Source organism: Aythya ferina (genome assembly GCF_964211825.1).
Source record: "Aythya ferina genome assembly, chromosome: 9".
Classification (NCBI taxonomy): domain Eukaryota; kingdom Metazoa; phylum Chordata; class Aves; order Anseriformes; family Anatidae; genus Aythya; species Aythya ferina.
In genome coordinates this window covers 8,279,600-8,305,841 of record NC_140305.1, presented here as the reverse complement: position 1 = coordinate 8,305,841, position 26,242 = coordinate 8,279,600, and the positions used below count along the sequence as shown (strand labels likewise).

At 38.9% G+C, this 26,242-nt stretch overlaps 1 protein-coding gene across 5 annotated transcripts in view; it reads left to right on the top strand.

Annotated features, from left to right (window-relative positions):
• Nucleotides 1-26,242, top strand: part of PXYLP1 (2-phosphoxylose phosphatase 1) — a 63,070-nt gene that overhangs the window by 32,813 nt on the left and 4,015 nt on the right. For 4 of the 5 annotated variants that reach the window (XM_084529111.1, XM_084529108.1, XM_084529110.1 and 1 more), the window contains 3 exons: nt 13,729-13,890; nt 14,753-14,879; nt 25,185-25,324. In XM_084529111.1, coding sequence (XP_084385237.1) covers nt 13,794-13,890; nt 14,753-14,879; nt 25,185-25,324 — 364 coding nt within the window. In that variant the 5' untranslated portion in view covers nt 13,729-13,793. Of the gene's footprint in view, nt 1-8,235; nt 8,371-13,728; nt 13,891-14,752; nt 14,880-25,184; nt 25,325-26,242 lie in introns of those variants that run through there. The other variant, XM_084529107.1, reaches the window with a different exon arrangement.

Sequence of the window (26,242 nt, the reverse complement as noted above, 5' to 3'; positions counted from 1 at the left end):
ATTGATTTACAGGTCTGTGAGCTTGTATGCATTGTGTTAGTCTGTTCTGAGTTCGGTGGGGGTTTGGGGAATCACTGCATGGGGCTGTAGTGGCATCACTGCAGTTGCAGACAATCTGAGATGGAGTACACAGAATAAGTAGCTCAGGCAGTACACAGAATAAGTAGCTCAGATTTTCTGTGGTGCTGTCAGAAGTGCTGGCTGTTTTTTATTTTTATATGTATGGAGTGCATTTCTTGTTCTTAGGCTTTTTTTTTTTTTTTTTTTAAGCTTTCATCCAGTTTGTACAGGCCAGCAGTTTGTAACTGACTTCTATATTTTTTCCAACAAGGGTACTTGTATTTTAATTCATATCAGTTTGATGAAGACTAATTTGAACTAAGATGTGGGACAGCAAAGAAATCAGAACTTTTTTCCTTTACAGGCTGCTCACTCATAACCAGGCCTTAGGGCTGTCTGTCTGCTGTCATTCCCAGTGGCAGGCTGCTTTAGCCCACCGGGTAACTTTTGAGCTGTTTGTAGCTGAACTTCACTGGGCAATGCCCTGAGCAGCCAGATTTGATTCAGCCCTACTTTGAGTGACCCAGGTGACCTGCAGAGGTCCATTAAAACCTAAAATATTAGTAGCAGTAGATCAGATAGATTTTTTGATTTTTTTTTTTTTTTTTTTTTTGCGTGAATACCTTGTTTCTTTGTTGTTTATAATTTCAGGAACGTTACCCTGATCAACTGAAGGAAACACTCACTTGCCAGCCAGTGCAGTTCTCTGCTCTTCATTCTTTTATGGTCTTTGATCCCGAGTTGTGGGGCCTTACTGATAAATAGTGTGGGATAGTTTTGTTTCTGTTTGTAGCTGTTAAATTCTTTACACTTGGTGTTTCAGGTTTACTTCAAGTAGGTGAAGTCTGCCTTATATAAGCCCTTACTTCTCATAAGAGTACGGCCCCCTCCATGCAGAGTTTGGATTCTAGCTCTGCCTCGGTGTTTTCAAGATTTCGGATTTCAGTGTGGTGGCAGCTGCGTGGATGCAACCCCCACGCCACTGCCTGCTCCAGGCTGCCTGGGAGATGCGCTTTGTGCAGCTTTGGTCTTTTCTTGCCTGTGGGCAAGCTGGGGACCACAGAGACTGCTGGCACCTGGTTGTGCCATTCTTTTTCCATCCCTGGTGAGCCTTTCTGTTCTGCTGGCTAGGCAACGGAAAGTGGTTCTCATCCCTGAAGGCTTTTTCTTTTCCAGGTACAGTTTGTCAGCTGTTTGTTCCCTTGCTGTATGCTGTCTTCCTTTGTACATTTGTTTTTATCGTGTTTTACAAAGATGATGTGATCAAAGCAAAACCTGAGTGTCTTAAGCTATGACGTTACACTTAAGGTAATGACAGCCTTGTCACGCTGCTTTGTTTTAGTACAAGCCCTCTGATAATTTCTGCTGATCACTCCAATGTGAGATCAGTTTCCTGAGAGTTCACAATCAAATCATTTGCAGTGGCATTAGCCCTCTTACTTGCTTTTATCAGAGCTTTTATTAAAATGCTATCTATTAATTGTGGGCAGATCCCTCATACAGTAACTGCTCGCTGCCCTTTGTTTGAGATACACTTAACGGTCTTCAGTTGTTAATGTTCTTCAGATGGTTGTTCATGTTTGTCTTTAGTCCTCCTAATTTTCCTCTTGCAATTTGTCTGCTGGTGGTTTTGGCCTTTCATCTCTGTTTTTGCCGGGCTTTCATTTTTGAATGACAGAGTGGCTTTTTTGATCCAAAGTGTCTCGTCATTTGACCATGAAGACTTTTGAGAAGCATGTAATTTCTGTTCCCAAAGTTACTTCCCTTGTAAGGTTTTGAAGCTCACTGGGAGAAGAGCAGTGCTTACACATACTAAATAGCATTGTGGTTTGCTTGCTAATGAGGTGGGGGGTTTACAAGGCTGAGGCTTTTGTGGACTTGCTGCAGGGAAATACGAAATCTTGGAAAATAGAAGTGATCTCCGTTTATGATTTTTGGGAGATGGTTGGATTAAAAGAGCTGGAAGCCCTAGGTCCATGGTGTAATTTGGGTTTACCAACTGTGCACATTAATACTGGATGAAGACAAGAAATATGATTCGCCAGCTTCCTCCAACCTGGTTCACAGCTACAGACATCGATAATTCTGTTCCAGAGGGAGCTGTTCCGAGTTCCTAAGACTGATGACTGCGTCTTTCATTACAAGGTTCCCCAGCACAAAAATCTATCAGGCACTACTGCGTTAAATCTGCTGTGGTGGGGTTTCCTGCTAGCCGGGCTGTGGCAGCTCTCTGGACAAACAAGTGAGCTGGCTTGGCGTGGATCTGCAGTGGCATATGGTGTTGAGATCACTTCCTTGAGCAGGTCGCCTCGTGGACAGAAAACAGTTGGGATTAGATGTGAAACAGAAAGGTGCTAATTTAATGCGGTAGTTAAAATATTGATTTGAATTTGTAAGGCTCTCTGTCTTTGAAGGACACCAATGAAGGGAAGCACCAGATGTCTGTGGATTGTGTTTGACTGATGACATTAACATATTAAACAGTTTGCATCCTGAGCCTTTGCAAAGGCTGTGGCTGAACCGCAGGCTTTCTGTTTTATCTTGACTTTCGGGTGGTAAGTCCTTTGGGAGAAAGGGAGATTACTGTAACTGCCGCAGGTGTGAAGAAATGGAGATGCCGCTGAGAACCGCAGCAAGCAGCTCTGTTGGGAGGTGACAAAATGCTTGGTCTGGGGAGCTGATGGACAGAACTTGCTGCAGCCACAACAGCTGCTGATGTGCTGTCTGAAACTGAGGGAGCGATGCTTGTAAGGGCGTAGTGGGCAGGCAAAGCTGTGCTTCTGAGCCCTTTTATTTCTGTTGGTTTGTTTTGCCTACATATTTTTGCTTTTCTCTTTCAGTATCTAGATGTTCTAGTGTATGCTTTAATAAAAGAATAAAAGTTGACTCAAGAAGTCATTCTGAGTTTTTGGGATGGCATTTAAGGAGGGTGCTAAGGAAAAGAGGCAGCCACCTGCTCTTGAAGCTCTAAATTGCTCTGTGCTCCTATTGCTTGGTCTTCAAAGGGAGGGGAAAAGCACTTTATCTAGGATGATAAGCAATACTGCACACTTCCAGTTCTTATCCATTTGAAGAATGTGAGCTTAGTAGCCAGAGTTAGCAAATTCCTTAGAGAATAAGCCAGAGGGTATGCATGTTTCAACAGCAGAGAGACCCTGCCAAAATTGTAGAGCATTAGCAATGTACTGCAGGTAGAGCAGGAGCAGCTGCTGAACTGACATGAACTCTTCTGTATGGGCCACATTTTGTGTAATTTTCAGCTGCTGTAGATGAAAAGAATGCTGAAGACAGAGGATTTGCAGTCCATGTTCTTGAGAAAATACATATTTTCTTCTGTTGTGCTGAATACTTTGTGTAGTTGGCCTCTGTGCACAGTTCTCATGCAGAATCTGCCAAGCATTTTTTTTTTCCTTCAGTCATTATGTAATCAGTGCTGCACAGCTTCCTGCTCCAGTTTTTGTCAGATCCATTAAATATACAGGAGAAAAAGAAACGAGTGTCTTTAACTTGAAATAAAGGTCACCACCCACAGGCGAATTATGGCAGTAGCGTTCAGCGTTTTGTGTCCTGGAGCTACCTTTTCATGTTGACCTTTATTTTGAGACAATAGTATGGAAATGGGAACAGCTGATAACAATCTGAATACAGCTGATAGAAGCTGTTTTGAAAATCTGTTCCAGGATAATTCAACTCGATTAGTTAATTTACCAGTTGCTGGGTTCTGTAGACAGAAGCAGGACAGAGCTTTAACATCTTATTGGTGTGCTCATGAATCTTTTCAGATAAGTAATAATGGCTGCATCTGCTGTATTTATAAAGCCATGCTTTCAGCATAAAACCTCTCTAGCCTTTGTTTACTTAACCGGTAGTCTTCAGGACACAGATTTCATCAAGTGATCTCGGCCTGGTGAGACACGGCAGCTATGCAGATGTGTTGGTAGGAATGACTTCATTTTAGCATCGTGTTTATGCAATGCTTCTCATGTGTGTCCTGAGCAAGCCCCTGGTGTGCTGGGGATGAACAGAACAGTTTAATCATAAGCAGCGGTCGGGCTTTTTTTATCTTGTCACTAAATAACCTGGAGTGTGAGCAGTATCTGACTTGAGTGAAACATTTAAAGGGCAGGAAATCTGTCTAGATGTCTAGCAGGAACCTCCTCCCACTCTCCTTCAATTGGACTGGGAAGCCAAGCAGTGAGGTAATTAGTGAGAAGTTTGCAAGGAGAAGCTTCATTATGCATATATATATATATATACACACACATACAAGAAAAGAGGGCAAGTAATTGATGGAAATATAAATCTTTTCCATGTTATAAAACCTCAGTGTTTCAGCATAGTAGGAAAATAAAATATACAGGGTAGGTTTTCACTTTGGTAGGAGCAGTGGAAAATGACTGTCGTCTCTGGAATTTGAAAAGGCTGGAGCTTGCAGTCAGCAGGGCTGCGTTACTGCTGTCAAGCTGAAAATCCTGGATGCTGTTTAAGCAATGCCATATGCCCTCCTGAGTTGTCAATTGAGAAACAAATTGGGGTGGGGGGAACTGAAACTGTAAAGCTCTTTTCAGAACCCCATCTGGACTGAATAAAAACACAAGCGCCCATTGTGAAATTTAATGTCTGATTGAATTTGGCCTCAAAAACATAACACTAGTAGGTCTGCCATGTTTTGTTTTGATGCAAGATTGATTTTCTTACCATATTTATTTTCTTTGTGCAAGTCAGATAGGGACCCTGTGTGAAAAATCAGCAAAATATGCAGCTAATGTGGGTAGAAATAAGAAATGTCTCATCAACAATACTGGAGCGAGTTGTTTCAGGCTGGTAAAGCTGCCACGTATGCTGGTTGTGTGTAGCTGTTTTGTTTTGATCGTGAATATGTGGACAAGGCACTCCGGCCTTTTCCACCGAGTCTAAAGAGGAATAAGGCCCAGAGTCAGTGTCTGCCTGATGATGGGCAGAAGGCTGATTTTTGGCAATTCTCCTGAGACGAGGAAAAGCTTTAAGGAAGTTCCTAACCTGTGATCCAGAAAATAGGCTGATAAATAGGTTTTGACCCATTCCTGGAAAGAAACAGGTAATTCGGACTATTTCTGAGCAAGCCTGTGAAAAGCAGCTAAGAAAACAGCCGATTTACAGTAGTTATAAATTGTCCATGTGGAGATTTGCACCTCCAGTGGAAAACTTGAGGGATCTGAAAACCAAGGAGGCTGAAAACTCTTCTGGAATTAGACTGAAAAATAAGCTCTCAGTTCCATTGCATGCAGCAAAATTACGTAAATAGTGATTAGCAAAGATACAAGTTGTAGCCACAATCATATTAGTGCTGTTATAGGGGAAAGAGACGAGGCTCTGTTGTGAAAACTGGTACTGGGGCATGTGTGTAGATTGCCATTGCGTTCAGCTGAAATTTAGCTTACCTTACGTTTGAGCTTATGCATGGTGGGAGATTTTGGTGAAGTTTTTAGTGTTTTTTGTTTGTTTGTTTTGTTTTTTCTCCTGTAGCCCAGCAGCCCTGCTAAGTGTCCATTTCCTCTGAGTAAGTGTCTGATATGCAGGATGCTTCTGAAAAGTGATCTTTCCTCTGCTTTAAAAACAAAAGCAGCTTTTTTATTTACTTGGGTAATTAAAAGTGGTTTAGGTCTCTAAGGAGAAAATTACCTAGACAAGTTACTGAAAAAAAAATAATAATCAAAGCTGAAGGAACCATGAAATACAAAGGAAAAAAACACCTTTAGGTAGCATTTTCTTAGATTTAATGTTTCCAATGGATATGTTCCTCTCAGCCTTCAACAGGTGGTATTCTGCAAGTTAAATGGGATGTCTGAGAAAGTGGAGGAGGGAAACCAAGAAGTGTTGGTGGTGTCTGGCCATGGCTGAGCTCTGCAGGTGAGGAGAGAGCAGGGAGCGAGCGGCTGCCTCTGGCTCTGTGGCGTCTGGGCCTGCAAGAGCAAAGGAAAAGGGACATCCACCTTGTCTTTATTAAATCATAAGTAATAATTTGGGAAGAAAAAGGGAAACTTCTGTGTAGTCACTTGGAAACAGAAGATGCAGTTTGAGGAACATGAGGAAATTCCAACGCAGCAATGGAAAACAGGATTTTAAAAAGCAGTGCATTTCCAATATTCATTCAGGTAATGCAGATATTTACAAGAACCAGTGCGTCAAAATTTGGGAGGCAAGGGGGACAGAGTTTGTGAGGTTAATAATTATATGTAAGAAATGAGAATATTTTTCTCTTTCACGAGTCTGCTGTAGCATCCCTCATTGCCTTCAAAACCAAAAATTGATGCTTCCCTGTAGAAGGGGTATGTGTGTTTACCTGATTGGATCAATAGAACTATTTTAGTAGGTCAAAATATGGTGTAGTGAAGGCTATCGCAGAAATCTGTGTTTCTGCAGAACGAAATGCATGTGTTCAAGGTTGCCATAGCAAAGATTTTTTCAGCACTTTTGATTAGGCACTGACTTGAAAAGAATGTTTATTCAATGATACCTCAGTAGCTACTACTTGGTTGCTGCACTTCTAAATACTTTTCCTGAATATTTTTGACATAGTCTTTCTTTGAACATGAAATGTAGGTTGCTGGCAATAAGGTTGTGCTGTAAATCAACAGACTGCATGAAAATCGCCTAAATTACCGTGATCTCCCTTACAGAAGGAGGAAGAGCAGCAGCAATCCAGAAACTGAATGTATGTCAAGTAGGTGTATGTGTCTGAGCACATCTCAGTCCAAAATTAACTCTCCACTAGTGCTGAATGTTTGCAAATTCTTGGAAACTTGGAAGAAAAGATCTGTTGTCTGTGTTGGCTGTTTGCTCCCATTTGACTGTTCTGTGGATACCGTGAGGTTAGAAATTCCTGCCTGCATCTGTGGTAAGGTTGAGGAGTTTGTACGGCAGAAGAGCTTTTTGTTGTTGCTGCTCTAGGATGAATTTAGATTTCTCCCCACCTCCCCTGCTGTTCTTCTTCCTGCTCCCCACCTCCCCCATAGCTCCCTTCCCTCTTTTTGCTTTGGAGGGGTGCGCAGAGACATTAGCAGCACTGTGGGAAGGAAGCCTTGAAGCTCGGAGCCCATGCGATGATAGAAAGGGCAGCGCTTTCATAGGGGGCTTTCTGCAGAGAAAACATCTGTGCTTCAGGGGCCCTCGGCTTGGAGCAGGCAGAAGGCAGCAGAAATGGAGAAAATGAGAGGGTAACTGCTGGAGGAAGCAGAGATGTGGGAAGTAAAAAGGTTCAGATGGGGATGGTTAATGGGCAGATACTGAGGACTGGCTCTTCTTCAGAGGAGGACCGATAATACATGCTATTTTCTGCTTCTAGGCTGTGTGTTCACAGGCTTAACAAGCCTTTTTAGAGATATTTATGCTTCTTTTTCTTAATAGTACTTGATAGTATGACCGCTGTGTGGCTAAGAAGCCTTTTTAGTTTGTGTGATTGGCCATTCAAATGCAGCACCTCGGTGTTTGTGCCCTGTGGATCAAGGCGCTGACTGTTAACGCAGATCTTACAACAGAGAGGTGCAAAACCTGTATTGACTGTGCCAAGGGATGAAATGAGACGGGTGGGTGGTGTGTCACGCAGTTGTGTTTGAACTTCATTGATGTTCAGACGTGCTTGTAGCCAAAACCTCTGCAAGTGGCCCTGGGGATGTGCTCCTCAGGCATGAGGGCAGGTGGCAGGACCCAGCCCCATGGGGCAGCTCAGGCAGGAGTCCACTGCGTGCCTTGGGTCGAGCTCTTCAGCCCATGAGCATCTAAGCCATTTTGCCAGATCATTTTTGTCGCTGTACACATCTTCACCTTCTTTTCTCCCCATCTCACTTGTTTTGGAGCATTCCTACCTTTTCTGGTTGTTCTTTACTGCAGCTGAAAGAAACGTCTCCATCCATCACCAGAATCCCAGGAGCTGGAGCGTGTTCGTTCTCCTCTCTGCTGGGCCTTGCTGGTGCCCTGGTAGGAGCGGAACGGGGAGGGGAGGGGAAGGTAGAAGAGGAATAAATAACGTTTTGTATTCTCTGTCATGCACATTTGCTTTTCCTTACCCGTTAGCATAAGGTTACCTACAGTGGGTAGTTTTTGCATTTCTGCCACGTGGCTTCATTTTCATGTGACTGTTTTAAATAGTATGTTTGCATGGACCTGAAAGAGCCTTCTGTCTTAAAACAGATGAAAACTCCAGGTCCCTGTTTAGTCAGGGAAAACTTGAGGCTAAGATGGCTGCTTGTGGTGCTGCTTCTCAGACGGCTTGGAGTTATAAAGGAAAACAGAAGTGGAGAATGATTTTATTCCCTATCTTTCTGATATTAGGTAAATGTTAAAGTGATTTTTTTTTTTTCTTTTTCATGGATGAATTTGTTCTGGATAAACAGTGGTGATACCTTTTGTGCCTTTTAAACTGAAACTAGGACTGCAGGAGGGAGAGAAGCTGGTACTGGAGTGATTTAGCGTTTAATTTGGTGTTTCTTCTACGTGAATTGTGTTTTGGCTTGTGTGTTTTTCTGCTGTACTAAATTCTATCAAATTCATGTCAGCTTTGTATCCCTAGTTCACATCAGACTGGCTCCCTGCGTGGTCCGCTGAATACAATAGTTGATTTGATAAACTTGACATTCTTCCACAGGGGACTAGCTGCTACGCAGGGGCTGTTCTGCTCATTGTACTGAAATTACCTTTGAATGATTCTCTTAGTTGTTTAGCAACAACTTTTCCAATATTTGCATTTTTTGATGTATATTCTGGCATTCAGAAATTGGGTGTCTGGAAATAGACAAATTAGCTGCTTACTTTTAAAAATAGGTCATACTTAATGTACATTGAAAATAAAACCATATGTTGTAATTTTTTGACGCTGCTGGTTTTGTTCATGAATACATTTCTTAGTCAAACAGTTAACTTTGTTTAAAATTTTATTTTCATTTTCAGGCTCTGTAGGGTAACTGATTTTAAAAATAAATTACTGGACATTTTCTGTTTAATTAAACTGTGCATTCTTAATAAATTAGGAGAGAGGAAAATGAAGACCAACTTATTTAAAGACTGGTTGCTCCATTGGCTTCATATCAAAGTTTAGATTTTATTTCCTCTTAATTTTAACTTTAAGAAAGAAAACTGTAATTGAACTTGGAGATGTACAGATTCCTGAAGGAGAGGTTCTGCAGCAGTATGGAGCTATTCGGCTGGGTGAGCAGTGCCCGTCTGTCTCTCACAGGACTCCATTTGCAGTTTGTTCTGTCAAGCCTTACTTGTGTCTGGTACCAGTCAATGTGTTTAATTTATTTCATGTTTTAAACAATTTTAACTTGGTACGCCAATCAGAGTTACATTGAGGTCTTTTTTATTGTTTCTGCAAGCCTTTTGGCTTTTTCTCCTAGATACAGCTTTTTCAGATGTAATGTTCTGAAGTAGTTTTTTTGTAGCTTCTTTAGTTTTTTAACTTTAACTTTAGTTTTTTCTAAAAAGGTTATTGGGTAGTAAAATACATTTTCTTGTTGTCAAACAACCTCTATAAAAATATGTACGTGTTCTTTATAGCTTCAGTGTTGGCAAAGCTTCCAGATAGCTGATTTGATATGTTTCAGATGTATTTCATTAACTGCCCTGGGTGTGGGAAATGCACATAGATCAAAATCATGTGTTTAATCTCTGTTTTACATTGTTGCATTCCTGTTATAGTAAAACATGAGTTTTGAAAGGCAGAGCAGTGTAAAGATCTTGTTCAAAAGCTCCCTTAATCAAAGATTTAAGTATGATTATAGATACATCAGCAGACTTCTGTTTTGAGCAAGTGCACGTTGAGCTAACAGAACAAGTCATATAAACTAGTGCTAAGTAATAAAAAGTCGTGTAAAGCTACGTAATTGAATACTGATCTTATAATGATTTACAGCTGAAAGAACAGAGCTTGGAAAAAAAAATGAATTTCAGCTTCATAGGAGTGGCATTTTTTTTCCTGCCCTGAGCCGCGTCAGTGCAGTGTTACCTGGAGGTGTGTAATGTGTTGGTTAGGCAGGGACCAGGGCCCCCACCCCACTGGGGAGACGGAGGTGGGACTGACAGGGCAGAGGAGCTGTCAGTAAGGAGATACTGGGATACAGGGGAGATCATCTGGTCTTTGAGGAGCTTTACATAGCTGCTCCATGTGGTGTAAGGGCTACCAGAACAAGAGCACAAACCGAACTTCCAGTGCAGTAGGGAGCCGGAGGCAGGTGTGCAAAGAAGAATTTGGCAGCTAGGAGATAAACGAAGACAGCAAGGGAGCACAAAGCCCAAGGACCTGAAATGAAAAGGGAGGGAGAAAGGAGAAGACATCATAAATATGAAAGATGCGAACAGTGTCCAGGGAATAGTGAAAGGTGAGAAAACAAGATGCATCTGAGACGTTAGCTGCCAGGATAGCAGCAATACCTCTGTCATTATCTGGAACAAGCAGAAGTACAAACTGGGGCTCTGTTACTTCGGGCCCTCCTTCCAAAGCACTGAAACTACAGGATTGTTAGAGCTTGTGAGGAGCTAATTTAACAAGGTGAAATGAGGAACAATCTTGCCAGGTGGGCTCTTTGGGGTCACCATGTCGAAACTGAGCCAACAGAAAGCAGCTTTCCGACCAGAATTCATCTCCTTGATCTTTTTTCGTCCCTTCTGAAATAATAGTCATTTTTATATGGATACATTTGGTGGAGATTTCCAGTGGACTGCTTAGACTGGTGCCCAGATTTTGAGATATTTTTTGTGTTTAACATTGTTAAATTTAACAGCTAAATAGAAGACCCAGGTATTTGCAGGTAGTTTGGATGATTTCTTCCATTATATGTTATTCCATGTCTCTTGAAAGTAAATACAACATGCAATGGAAGTGGTTGTTTAGGTGTCTGGAGCTTTTTGGTCATTGATAATTTTCTTTGAGAAACCTGTAAATAATTTGAATCATTTAAGTCAAGCATGTTCAGAAAGGAAGACCACATGGTTGTGCCACAGGTAGGTTCAGAGTTAGAAACTCCTTTGTCCTGGACCCTGTGTCAGGTACTTGGAAGTGGACCGAGTGGTGGTACTTGGGGTTGCAAATCTTGTGTCCCTTCTTCCTCCCTGGTATAATCCAAGCTTATTCTCTAAGAAATAAGGGCAATCTTTACCACATATTATGAAGTAATAAATGCAGTTAGTAGCAGCATTTAGAAATTTAGGGGTAGGTACCTTTTTTTTTTTTTTTTTTTTCTAATTACACAACTATTGTTACTCCTAATCTCTAAGACTGTTTCCAGTCCACAAGCTAGTGTTAATGTTGCATCACAAATGTCTGGTTTGACTTCAGTGTCCTTTTAGGATGTTTTGTCAGTGGTTTTGTGAACTAAAAATGTGTCGTGATATTCATGTAGGTGCTATTTTGAATGTGCAATTTTAACGATTTGTTTATTTTCTGTTAGATTCAGTGCTTGTTCTTAAATTTGTATGGCAGAGTTAAAGTATTTCTTTGACTAGGTTGATTAGAAATAAGACTTGCTATCTGTGAATAAAGTATTCTGTGGCATCAATCCTAGGCAGTTGATCCTAATAAGAAAATATGTACGTCTGTGCTGTAGTTAATAGTTTCAATGCAAAAATGTGGTCTGCTCTGGTACTTGTATTTGTCTTTGATCAAAAATTAAGTTCATTATTTTGCTTTTAAATCTCCAAACTGAATTTTAGCCCTAGAGTTCCAAGCTGTTGCTTTTGGGTATGTTGTTTTCTGTCTTCTAAAACAATCTTGGGTCAAAGCTGAGCTATATTAAGCCCATGGGCGCTAAAGCCAGCTCTGTGTTTTTGTGACATTAAGTGAGGAGTAGCAATGTTGTGGGTTGCTATTGAGAAAATTGTTAATACAAAGCTGGAAGTTCTTGCTTATAACCTTTTCTGGCTAGGAAAGTTGACCAATACAACGTAACTGCTGTAATTCCCCATTTATACTCTTTAGGCAATGTATTGTAATGCTGTCTATTTGCAGAGGCCAGCAGCTGTTGTAGTGCATTCTTAGGGTTGGGATTTATAAATTTGCTGCAAGCACCCTTCAAGCCATAGTCATCGACCTCTAATGGCTATTGCCAAGGTTCTGTGTTGCTACTAGAGTTTCTTTCAGCGGTGGTTTGCAATGACTTGCAATAATTTACACCAGTCTTAAGTTCTCTGTGGGAGAACTTAAAAAAAAAAAAAAAAAAAAAAAAAAAAAGAATCTGATAAATAAATGAATGTTGGAATGACAGCTGAGCCCTACAGCTCAATGTCCAAAGTCAAAACTGCAGCTTAATATTCTTGCCAAGCACAGTCCTGTAGGCAATTATATGCAAAATGTGGAGCAGCTGAAGGAAAAGTTTGAAGTCACTGTGCTTGTGGGTATTAACCATGTCAACAACACTAGCAAGGGTATGGAAAAATGCTTGAATTCTGGTTTTGGCAGGCAAAGAGTAATCACATTAAACTAGCATATTGTAGTGTAAGAATGAAGAGTCTGTGTTATATTAACAGCTACGTGCTCTTAAATGTGTATGTATTTCACTTCAGTTTACTGCTGTCTTTGGTTTTCTTTGTGCACACAACTCCACCGTAGAACAAATTCACTTCTAGAATAAGGACTGGGAGTCAAGATGCAACTGAGAAACTGAGCCAGAAGAATTAGTGAAATTCTGCTTTGAAATCTGTTCTCTCATCTTTTTTCTTTCCTTTATTTAATTTTTCTCTCTCCAAAGAAGATGAATAGTGGTAAAAAACAATAAAAAAAAATTCCCTCCTCATTCTCACCTATAAATCTATCCTTGTTCAAATAGCAGAAAATGGTGGTAGTAAGAGGGGGGGGGGAAAGGTGTGTTGGGGGGGAGGGCAGGGGCATGCTCATTATCACAAGTATAATTTTGAAAGGCTTGTAAATTAACTAATGCTTTCACATCAGAACAAGCTAAAGAAGCTTTGTCAATAGAACTCCAAATTTATGTTCAGATGTTATAGAAGCATGCTTCTACATGTCTGTATGGTAGCAGTGATATTGCTGTTAATTTCCCTGCTTTGTCTGAGCATTAACTGCGTTTCTTTCTAATGAAATTTGTTATGGTAGTTTCAGTTGCATTTTAATAAATACATTTCTTTAGATAAGTCGGGCTACTTAAGACTGGGAAGGGTAGCCAAATGAGGGGGAGGAATCGGTAGAGAAAATGGTAGGCAATCTAGTCCCTTTGATCTCATAGTCAGAGAATTTCCATTACTTTGTTTTCCAGGTGGTTTGCAATATCATCATCATAACTGTGCTGTGTCTTTTGCTTGATGTCCTTCAAATCAGTTTTTAAGTGAAAATTATGGGCCTGTTATGGTACTTTTCTTTCTGTCATTCTCCTAGTGCTTAGTGAGAGACTGACTGAAAAAGCATCTTCATGAGTGCAAAAGGTGGAGTTTTTCTGCAGCCAGATAGATTTCTGTGGTCTTAACCAAGATCGAAGTTGCTAAAGAGTTCTCTGGGGTTGCCTTCTTGATTATGTAAAAACATGAAAAATTCAAAACAAAAAATCTATATTTTAGGGTGGAATCCTTTCATGGAAACCATAGGCATTGTGAATAATTACTTTGTTTTGTTTGTTTGTTTGTTTGTTTAAAGGCATAGTTCTATATGTCCTTAAGGGTAAATTGTGCATGTTTTGTGTCTTTCAGTACATTTAATCCCGGTCAACCCTATCAAGGAAGATGGGTTGAATCCTAAGAGCCGAAAAAGAATAATGCCTGACTTGTTAACTGAACCTCCTGCAATAGATCCTGTTTACGAAGCTCGTGTTTACTGCAATATTCCTACCATTGCTGAACGCAGCATGGAAGGTAAGCTTTCTGCGTGCAAATGATAATTTAGTGGAAATGATGACTGTGCATCGTCAGTTCTTCAGTGCTTGAAGCAAGGTACAGCAAATGCCAGCTGGTCAATGAATTATGCTAACACATTCAAAATGCACTGTCCTTTTTTTAATATCCCCTTTGATAACTTGATTTTTGGAAGTGGTTTCTGTTTCCAGTCAATGGTCAACTGGAATTCTAAAATTGGAAAATTGGAAGGGGTGGGAGTGATAGAGGTATTTAATGTTTGAACTAATAATGTTTATTGCATGTGAGCTGCACGGCAAATTTTACTATTAATGTCTGAAAAACAATTAACTTAAAATTAAAAAAAAAAAAAAAAAGACAAAAGCCAACCACAAATCCCAAACAAAAAGAATGTATTCATGTTGGAACTCCAAACCATTAGACATAGTCACCTTGAAGGCACATTTGTGTTCTTTACTTCATGGTGGTTGCAGCATGAGTTCCCTCATGTGCATAGCCCACTAACATAAAATCACAAACTAATATATCAAAAAAGCTCCAAATTAAGTGTGCTGCAAAATGCATCGTTACAATTAAGGGTATGGAAAGAGGCATCATAGAAGTGGAATAGCCTTACTAGACCAGTGCTTGAGTAATTGAATAATCTAGTGCTTGCTATTCAAGCACTAGACCAGTGCTTGAATAATTTCTTGTATGGCTTTGGGACTTTGGATGTAGTATGGAGAATGTGCTGAGTACCTAAGTCTTGTATAATTTTTCCTGTGACAAGAACTCATCATCCCTTCTGGGGTTTTTCGTTCATTGTAACACTAATTATACCTACGTTTTTTCTTATATATATATATATTTTTTTGTGCTTCAGGTCATGCACCTCATTATTTTAAACTAGTATCAGTTCAAGTGTTGATTCGACATGGAGATAGGTATCCACTATATGCCATTCCCAAGACAAAAAGACCAGATATTGACTGTACATTGCAGCCTAGCAGGTAAAATTTCTGGCTTATACCATTACTTAATGCATGGTTTGCTTGATAATTATTTTGTTCATCTCCAAGAAACAATTTCTGCAGCTTAAAGCACGGTGTGGCTTCTGATGTTTGTGTATTGTGGTGGATGAAAGTTGGCACAGGGAGGGAAGTTGTGTGACTGGTGTATGGTACTTCCTGTGAAACAGGAACTGTTAATTATTACCAGGTCTGATCAGAATAAATTCCATAAATTTCTATTAAAAAGCCAAAGCTACTTAATTATTTAGGTTACCATTCTTCTTAGATAAGCTTCTAGACACTTCCAAAATGTTATTGCATTGTTTGAAAATATCTCTTCCATTTCAGCTATACGTCTCCTTTTGTGTGAACACAAAAATGTCTGGGTCACTACCACAGGAAAATTGATATTTGTGTTTTCTGATAAGTAAAAGAAAAAGTAATATAAATATAGGTTTTCAGAGTTTCCTCTTAAATTAATGATTTGTCTCAAACTTCCCCTAGGGAAGTGTGAAACAAAAATTTAATGATAAAAATGCAAGTTAAACAAAGTAAACTGCTTGCTACTTGAAAACTGCAGGTGTACTGTAGCTAACATTCTCACACTGTCACACATCTGATACTTGTTTGTCATTAAAATGTCACTTACCTTTCTGTTTCAGTGTATCATGCTTCTGTCCAACATCATATCTTTGTAGTTTGCTGATGCTTGTCTTGATACCTGAATCAGTTTGAGCTTCTTCTAGAAGAACCTCTCTCTCTTGTTTAGAGCTTTTCATTGGTAAAGATGTAGAGCAGAGCAGTAGAAAGCAACAGGACCAAGATTGGCAGCTTGAGTCATCCTAGGTTGCTTGATTACATGTGTTTTTCTCTTTTTAAGTAGGATATGTGGTATTTTCATTACTTTTGTCCCAATAGAGGACTATCCAGTGAACCTGCTGAATGTTTACAGTTGAAGGAAAAACATCAAGAAAAACTATCAGACATTAATAAAATCTCTTGGCAACTTTATACTGCTGCTCACTCAACAGCATCAGGTGTGCAGCTTTCCATGACTGGGAGTTGCATCCAATTTGTGTACCTGCATGCACTACTAAGGGAGAGAGCATAGTGGGCCTCCTGATCTACTGCTATACAAAGCAGTGCTGATATTACCATAAATACCTTTTTTCCCAGAAAAGCATGGAATCTCTTTCTTTAAAGAGAGATGATGTTCTTGCTTTTCTTTTGTAGAATTATTCAGAAGTAGCTTTGCTCTGTCAAGCTGAAAATGTAATGGCACGCTGAAAGTGCTTTTCTGAGTATTAGATATCTCAAGTACGTACTTCTTGTCTTGATAAATTAATGGGCCATTTTCCTTAGAATTTCAGTAGCCTCCTATCATCGAGAGCGCTTGTGATTTTATCTTTAAAAAGGTAAAGATAAAAGAAATTGCCTTTGTGAATAAAGATCCTGAAATTTGCAAGGTTGCAGTGCTGTCTTCAGTTGTTGTCAGTGTTCTAATGTTATCCTGGCACGTGTAATTGAGAAATAGCCGTATTGCTGACCAAGCTACTGTTGTGGCTGGGGGGTGACCCTACAAAAGCTTGAAAGCTGAGCAGTTCTAACCCGTGTGTGTGCACATACAGAGATGCAAAGTTTCAGTTGCACCTGAACTGTAATACTCTTCATTCTGTTAGTGAAATTAAGCCTCTATTGAAGAGCTGTGCTTTTAAATAAAAAAATCTTACATATTTTATGTTTGTTCTTAGTCTTATACAATATTCCATGAATATACAGTTCTGTATATAATATATACAAATAAATACTTCTTAAGATTAAAATGGCATGGAAAAGTAGACAGAAGAAATCTGCTTTTTATAGCAAACATGGCACTGGAATTGAGAAGATAAAAATAGCTTCTAATTTTGTTATTTTTAGTGTATATACGTACTCATATTATCTACTGTTTAAAGCAAGTATCAAAGTCTTTAGAAAAGAGTACTTTTCCAGTGCCTGTCATGAACACAAATATAAAGGACTTTTTTTTTCCTGTTATTGAAAAAGTTTTACATGTATAAAGACCCAAGTCACTTGTAATGTAGTTCATTTTTTTTTAAAGACCTTTCACCTACTTTTATGTTGACTCTTCTTCTTTATTCATACTTCAACTTCCACCAAATATTTGTTCTGTCAAGAATTGGCATTCTCAAACATCCTCCAAGAGAAGTTTGAATTGATCTGAGAGGTGCCCAACCCCAGCAGTGCTCTGCACCCGCTGCAAGCTCGCTGCCTGCCTGAGATGCAGCACGCCACACCAAGTTTGCAGACAGACATCTGAGCCATAGAGTCGTGTGCCCAACTAATTTATTTAACAAGATGGAAAATGAACAATTTGTTAATAGCTGTGGTAACATTTTTAATGATCCTCCTCTGAGGGGTGAGATTATTTTCAGAATAAAGCACAAAGTTAAGTGGTATGATCCAGGTTCCTTTTGGAGTTCTTAAAGGCTCTGATCCTCTGATCTTACTCGGTATCTGTCATGTTAGAATGTGTGTGAGAAATCTTTATTGCAGAGGTGTGACAACATTGGATGAGTTGCGGTGTTTCTCAGTATTACAGTGCCACATGAGACCTCGGTTTTGTTTTTGTTGGAAAAGCTTTTATAGGTATTTCTGCAGTTTCAGGCAACAACAGCGTGAAAGCCATGCAATCAGGACAACTATCCACAAAAGGGCAAGGCAGTAGTGTAGCTTCTGCCACTGCCAACAAGAGCGGCCAAGTAATGCAGTTAAGAGGGCACAGCCTCAGGATGTGCGGAGGCCAGCAGTATAGATGACCCTGGCTGTTACTAATTTATGAAGCATGAGAAGATCAATGTACAAATCATATATCCACTACCATGCGCCACCAGTAAAAATGAGTAGAGAACAAAAAGACTTTGTCTCCTTGAGAACAAAGTTTATGAATCTCCTGGCTGACTTTGAAAGGACAGCAGAAAGATTAAAGGAGTTGGCTCTGTACCATTGTTTCCTGATGGGTTAAAGCTGACCTTTCTGAATAAAGATACAATTGTTAAGGCTTCTATCATTATTTTGATGGAATATTTATTATTTTAACATCAGGAAACTATTTGCTGTGTTTGGCTGTTAGGCTTATATTCCTTTATGATGTAAATTTGGTGCTTGATTGTAAATGTATTTATATTGAGAGTGCTACAAGCTATAGAATTGCTACCTTTGAACTGGAGGTTTCTTTATGCTCTATAATTACGTTGAGATGTCTGATTAAAAGTCTGGCTTGTTTAAGCTTTCTGTATGTTAGTTTCAGATAACAGACTGAATATGAGCAGCATACTTCTTTATTCGACTTGGCATTCAGCTGATGGAATTCATTAATTAAGCAGATTATGCTACAGCCCCATGGACTTTTGATGGATATGCAGAATAGCCTTGAGGTCACACTTGGGTTTTGCGAATTATGGATTGTGACATACAAGTGTGGAATGAATATAAGCAAACGGATTAAATGCTTTGGAGATTCCTTCCACCTAAAACTTCAATTAATATTATTTCCATTGTTCTCGATGTAAATTTCCAAGGGGAACTGAATAATACATGTATTCCCCTCATCCTCCAAGAAAAGTATTAGAATGATGTTAGTGAAAATCTGTTTACTGTGGTGTTTGATTTTGAGGGAATAAATTAACCTCCCACTTCCCTTCCCTTTGTACCTTACGTGTTGAGTGTTAGAAATAACAGGTACACTATGTGTCTTCTCTCAGGTTTTTATCTGAGATAGAGGAGAAATGTTTTCTTGAAAATGCTAAAACGATTTCAGAAGACTGCTACAACTTAATAGTATGCTGGGTTAATTGTCATGTTCTTCGAGTTTTAGTAACAAATACTTGAATTTCAGGTTCAATATGAACATGTCTTGAAACTTGCAAGAAATGAAAGAGGAAAGCATGAGAGAGGCGAGTAGTATATTGTGAGCTAAAGCAGGTGCGGATTTTACGTGGATTGAGGTTAAAGCATGAACCAGACCACAGTCAGGTGAATAAAGATCTCAGGGCCTCTTCTGACTTCTCTAAAGACTCGGAAGAGGAGTGAAGTAGACCAGATCACTGGAAAGTTTGGTATAAAGATGTACAAGCTGCACGACTTCTACAAATAAACAACGCTCCCCCCCCCCCCCCCCCCCCCCAAATACTAATGCTGTCTTTAGGATCTCTTCTGCAGACTACTGTAATCCATTGTTAGTTTTAGTGGCTCTTTTCATTCACTTACATTCTAAAAGAGAAACAGTATAGTCCTCTGACTAAGAATTATTTCGGCTACTTGACCTTCACAGAAGGCACAGAAAACTTCACAGAAAGCTTTTGTTTGGAGTTACAAAAATATTATTTTTGCCTTTTAAGTGGAAGAGCAAATGGATTTGCTTTTGGTGCAGTTAGCAGACGCAATCCGGCGTGACACAACTACGGGGAGGTGATGTTCATTTGTCGGAAGCTTGGTGTGTCCCTGGCATCCCTTTACTTGCCCAGTGACGGACATGCTGAGGTTTCTGCAGCTCTTTGTCAGAAGATTGGCCCTCTTAGCTCTTGCAAATTCTATGTTTGCTTTAAAAAAAAGTGACATTTGCATAGATAAATGAGATTTTCTTATGGGGAAAAAAAATCTATCTCTAGTGTAATCATGTCCACGACCACAAGTTCTTTGCTGAGGCATGTAGATCTCCTGCACAGTTCCAGAGCGCAATGCTGTCAGAGGACAGCACTGTGCAGTAACAGAGGTAAGAGGAATAAAAAGATTACCTCTCCTCAATTTTGATAAGCATCCGTAATCTGCTAACTGGTCATTTTCTGTTGGATTAACTATTCCATTTTAGCTTTTAAATAAATGACTGTTTAGCAATTGGTCTCAATAATTAGTCTTCTATTGCAATCTCTCTTTTAATCATAACCTTGACAAATGTATTTTGTCTATCTGTAGCACCTGATATGGTGGTGAGGTTATATTATTTGTGCCACTCTTCTATTTTTGTGCAATTATTAAAAAATAAACTGTAGTTGCATGTGGTCTTTTCTAGATAATATCTTTCCACATCTGTTTCTTAAAGACCGTACTTCATCTTAATTAGATTAACCTTGCAATTTTCATAGATCTGTAGCCTCAAATTTGTAGGTGGTTCAAAGGAGTATTAAGCTTAATGAGTCAGAGGACAGATTGAATGCTGTGGTTTGTTGAACATCATGTTTGAAACAAGGCTTAAACTGTACTTCATTATACACAATAGAAATAAGGCTGTGGTTTAGTGCTCCAATAGCTTTGGTAGGAAAGAATGTGAAAGGATTACAATGGATGAAAAACTTTCACAAATAGACAATATAAATCATTGGTAATATATTTTTGAGTGGTCCAGGGACAAATAGCCCTGAGAAGCACAGACTGTTTTCTTCTTGCTCAGTGAACTAACTCCAGTCTGGCACAGGTGATGGAAAATCAGACGTTTGTCTTCATGCTGATTTTTTAAAAATATTTTTAAGTTGTATTTATTTACTTATTAAACAAAGATACCTTTGCTTGGAGAAATGGTTCTACCAAAAAAGGCTTCCATGCACTCGAACAGTCCGAGCACCGCTTTATCTTTTCACTTACACAGGCTCCAGTGTAGCAATGAGGAGATGATGTCATATTTTAATATTAAAGCTTTTTAAGTCCTTTACGAAATAAGATACTTAAATGTTGAATAAGGGTTTAAATATTGGTCCACATTAATGCTAGTGTGTGAAAACTGCACTGTTAAATCTGGGATCTACTCTCCAGTGTTTACTTGAAGGAAAAAAAAGAAAAAAGGTGAATTTAATATTCAAGCAAAAAATAACATCCTCAGTTTTGTTACAGATAAACATTTTATTATGCAATAATGAAGTAAAAGGCAATTTAACATTTGTGAAAAATAGGAAATAAACGTTCAAAACCAGGAAAATGTATGGCTATTACTAGTGATGTTAAATAATAAGCCATTCCCTGTTCTGACAAAATTTGAAATACTTACTGTATTCATACATCCCCAAGTGCAGAAATCTACTGTCATAGTGTCCAGCAAATTACAGTAGGTGTCTTTTTAATCCACTTTTATTTTCTTATAACTTATATGGGAATACAATTTTAAGGATATTTCAGTCTTTTCAACTATACAACTGAGTAATTTTCTTTGCTTGCAGCTCAGACGGTCCCAGCAGTCTGAGTTGTGTTGCCTAGATACTCTGTCTCCTGCGGCATCGGTAAATTGGCCAGTGCAACAGCAGGATTCGTATTCTGGATAAAGGGGAAATTTTGGGGTGGGGATGGGGAGTCATTTGTTAGTTAGTAAGTGGTGTAGCAACAACAACAAAAAATTATTTTTCTTAACAGCAAGAATTGTTTGTTCAGCTTTATGCGGTTAATCAGGAGAATTGCTGGTGTATTCAGAATTGTGTTGCAGATGTGACAATGACATTAGGAACAGAAGTGTACTACAGCCTGAGATGTCTGTCCCATTCAGGCAGAATGGCTCGTACTTCTGTTGTCTGATTTTTTTTTTTTTCCCTTAAATATATTTAACAAGTAGTAAGCTTTCATTTTGTGTACAGAAATGTGCGTAACGGTCAATTTTTTAATTTGTTTCTGCTAGCATGTGTTTAACTTGTGCTCACTTAAATAAATAAATAAATAAAAGCTATGAAGTTAAGCAACTTGCATCTACATACATATATGAAAAGCTATATTAATACATTGGAATGTAAATTTTATCAAGTTCTGGATATTAGTTGGACTTGCCTGACACTTTTTAGAGTGATCTTTTTGCAGTGCACTGATAAATGATTTTCTTCCCTCTTTTTGTTCTTCCTTCCCACAAGTGAGTGCTGATTTTCATCGGTCTAGGTCTGGTTCCAGTAAAATGCAGGTTTTTGTAACCTAAGCAGCAAATGAAGCAGAATGATGGATAGTGCAGTTTTTGTTGTGTTTTGTGTTGTTTTTTGTTTTGTTTTCTCATGCACGTATTTGCAGAACTTGCTAATTAGGTAAAACAATAAGGAAAATTGGTTGACATTTTGCTCATGTTTAGAGCTATACGAAGTGCAAAAGTTTAAAAAATCTAAACTTTTCTGTTGTTCAGCCATAGATGTGCTGTATCTGTATAAGCTTAAAAAGCCATTTGTTAATGGATTTATTTAATATTCTCAACTTAATTCTTCCATTTTTCACTGCTGGGCTGTGAAAATAGCAAAATGCCCAAGAAGTTGTTTTTAAAATTCACATCTGGAAACTGGATTAAGCTTTGTAATGTGTGCTTTGTACAATAGGAAGCCTCAACTGATGCAGAAGGCAACAAATCCTTTTACATGGCTCTGCTTCTCAAGTATTAATCTTCTTTTGGGTTATTAAAATCATACTATACAGAAGCAGCTGTGAATTTAAAATATAATTTGACTGGTTTTCCTTTTAATTTGAAGTTTAAAAAAAAAAAAAATAAAGAAATCCCAAACTTTTGAATATTTTCCTCTCATTTTGTTCGTTTAACCCTTGTCTTACTGGCAGTTGTACCAAAATTTAGAATAACATTTTCTTTTCAAGAAGGTTGTAAGTTTGATAGTTGTCCTTTTTTGTTGTTGTTGTTGTTTTCTTCTCTCTCATGAAGGTAAATTAAATACTGGCAAATTCAAATTTTATAAAATGGTAAGATGACATAGTTTCAAAGGCCTACCTTTCTGCTGAATGAAGGACTGTTTTGTATGAGATGTCCTGTATATACTTGCTGTGGGCATAGCTCTGTAGTAGGTCCTTTCTCATTTAAGAGATTCTCTGTTGGCTCTTCTATGTAAGCATGGAATCAAAATTTGTCAGGACCAAGATATTCAGACACTTACTTACACTTTAGTAGTTGTGTTGCTCCCTCTTGTGGTTTCTGTAGTTCAGGAAGTTTCTTTAGATCTGAGTCTTTTGTATCAAAACAGAACATATTTCTATCAAATTGTGAATGTGAGAAATAAATATACAGCCCCAACAGCTGTAAAAGTTCTTTGACAAAATTTATTTTTTTTCCAAATTACTTGGAAATTAAAAAAAAAAACTTTTTCCAATTTTCTTGTGAGCAACATCAAAAAACAAACAAACAAACAGATCACTGTTCAGGATAAAAGTCCAGTTAAAATGGCAACCATCTGGGGCAAAAATGGATTGCTGTACTGTTTCTGATTTAGTTCTACACGAGAGTAAGGAGGTGGCTGTGTTCCTCTGCCTGTGTGTGGATAACACAGAACATTTCTTCACAGAGGAGAGGTGAAAAAGGAATAATAGTGTTTAACTGGGGTGGGGAAAGATAGTCTTGAAGTACAATGCTATGTGTATTGTTGTCTGGGGACTTAAGTCATGCATTTTCAATTATTTGTAAAATCTAAGTGTTGACTTTTAACAAATGAAACACTGCTTAGGTGAAGTTCTGTTGTGACAGTGGGGTCAGATTTTTTATTATGATTATTTTCAGTTTAAATCCCTCTTGATTGAATTGTTTGGAGCATTTTTTGCATATGCCATTTTAAGCACAACCATACACCAACAAACTGGAGTCGATCTTGTATTTGAAGGCTGCAAAACAGTTCAGGAGGTCTTAAACATGCTTTCAATGGCTTGGATTCTATTTCAGTGAGTTAACCTGGACTTTTTGCTTGTATCCTCTTTTCCAATTGTATCGTTTCCTTGCATTGTGGGGGCATTTACAGTCAGTTGTTGTTATTACTTTTGCATTAAAATCAATAAACTCAAATACAGGGGTGAAAATCCAGCATTCTCAGGGCAAGGCTATGGAGCTCTGCAATAGCCTTTTCTTCCCAGTCTCTATCAAGCTGTGTTGGGTAAGCCAGCTTTCCGCAATGATTATCTGTGCGTGTGCAAAAAGGGGCAAAGTGGTCACATTGCTGCATTGTCCTGCCAAGGACCGTGCCAATGACATGCCATGCTGTCTGGGGCACTGGCCAGGTACAGAGGTTTCTTGGTACTCTGTGTTCCCAGGTTCCTTAGGTCATTGCTGAAGTGTCAAATTAGCAAAGGCTCAAACTACTGTTTTTTGTTGTTGTTGTTTTGTTCTTTTAAGGTGTGAAGGAAGCATTTTAAAGAGGCAAATATATGTATATATATATGTATGTATGTATATTTTTCTCATAACATTCTTTTTAGCAAATCCTGTGTTTGAGGAACAATGCAGGAATGAAGTTGTGTTATGTGCTACGGCTGTGCAGAGGGGTGGTTCTGCCTAAGCTGTGCTTTTTTGCTCAGAGGCAGCATTGGCAGTAGGGGAGATGGAATGGATGTTTATGGAGTGCTTTCACAGGCACTTGCAGCGTACTGGATTTGAAAAATTTTGTTGCCATTAATGAGATGGTATTCACGTCTGTAGTCAGAAGTCTGAGTTACATTTGCAGAATGCGGTTTGATCATATGGGCAACTTTAATTACTGCTTTTGAAGTAGTATGTATTCAACAAGGTTGAATAAAATGGACAATTTGGTGTTGCTGTTTCATCAGATTCATCTCTTTATCTCTAATTTTCTATCATGTTTTATCAACCGTGGAGGCTGTGTGAATTAGCTATGTTAAGTAGTCCATAAATATTTTTTTCTTAACCTAGGACCTAGTTTGATTTAATCTTATCCACTTAAGGTGTCCAGCAGTGCTGGACTCTTTCTTCTTGGATAGTAGTACAACCCCCAAAATAGGGGGCTCTATTTTCAGTTGGTGCCACTAGACACTACTTTGCAGGTTTCGTGTGATTGAGGAGGCTACAAGCTTTTCGATTTGAAGCCTGAAGTCTGAGATTGTAGTCAGCATTGTATGTCACAAAACTTGAGAATTCCCACAAGATCGCCTACTTACAGTACTGGTCAGTTGAACCCCTTTAGATTGTTAGTGCTTTTGGCTGTGTCGTTAAAGAAACTGGATGTTTGTTCTTTTTTGCCCCCAGGGATTTAAATTTTTAAAAATCACAGAAGTGTTACTTCTTTCAAAAAAAAAAAATAAATAAAAAAAATAAAGAAATCATTTTCTGAAAGGTATCATAATTTTAACATGCCAAGACATGTGTCTCCCCATAACTCTTTGGTATGAAGTGGTTAGATTTCTTCTGCATGCTTGCAAAAGTCTTGAGTAAGAGCAGATGTTGTCTCAGTGGGAAATAACATCTCACCATGAAATTTCTGAGCTGACATTCTTAGAATATTTCACTCTTTGAGCTGTTTTTCCATATGCTTTTGGAAGTTTTCACATTTTGGTTTACCTCTTTAGGAAACCCTCTCATCCTCAGCTGGAAGCTTTCATCAAACACATGTCCAAAGGGTCTGCAGCCCAAATGGATGGTACCCTCAGCAGCCTGCCTCGTTACCCTAGCCATTCCTTCTGCGAGATGGGAGAGCTTACGCAGACGGGTAAGTTTCCACATCAGCTTTACATTTCACTCTGCTCTGTAAATACAGTCCACTTGAAACCATCTCTCTTATTTTTCTTCATATTGAAATAAATGCTTTTCTGTGGGAAGCCCCTCATGTTGGTCATAGCCTAGGTTTTGTTGGGGTATGAATAAAGTATTAAACTCTACCAGAAAAGTAGTGGCAGTTCTAGAAACTGAACATTATCGTGTAGCCTGCCTGCGTTCTGTTACAGATTGATCACCCTTGACATCTTTTCTAACTTTATTTTTAACAAGTTACAGCAACTTTCATTGATGTTGCCCTCCACCACAAAATTGCTTTGTCACCCGTGTGAAAAATGACATTGCTCCATCCCTCCTGAGGAAGACCTGGTAATCTCCTGCTGATGAGTTAGTGAGTCAGAAGGGCACTGGAACACTTGGTTGCCAGTTTTCATTTGTGATGTGACTGTGTCCACTGCAAGAGATTCAGATGTAGCAGACAAATTTGATGGTTGTATTAGGGAAGGAGAATAACTATTTCTAACATCTGGTGCTTTTTGCTTTTTTTGCTTTTGCTTTTTTTTTTTCTCCTTAGCTTTATACAAAGTTTCACGAGCATTAAGGAGGCTGAGCTGATATTTGTTGGGCTGCTGGTTTCTGGCCTCTTTATGTATATTTTTACCACAGGAAAATGGAGTTTTTCACTTATATCTGTCATTCCTGATGAACTTAGTTATTGGGAGAAAGGGTAGAAATGCCAGCACTTAAAGCTTTGAGACTTCCTCAATACTGCTGAGAGAGAGGCTGCTGACCTCTGCTAGTGAATGTGTGCTTCATGCAGTCTGTCCACACCAAGAGAGCAGGGAGATGGGAGGTAACTGGAAGTGCTGCAGTCAGGGAGAGGAGCACATAGAAGGAAGCATGTGAAGAGCTT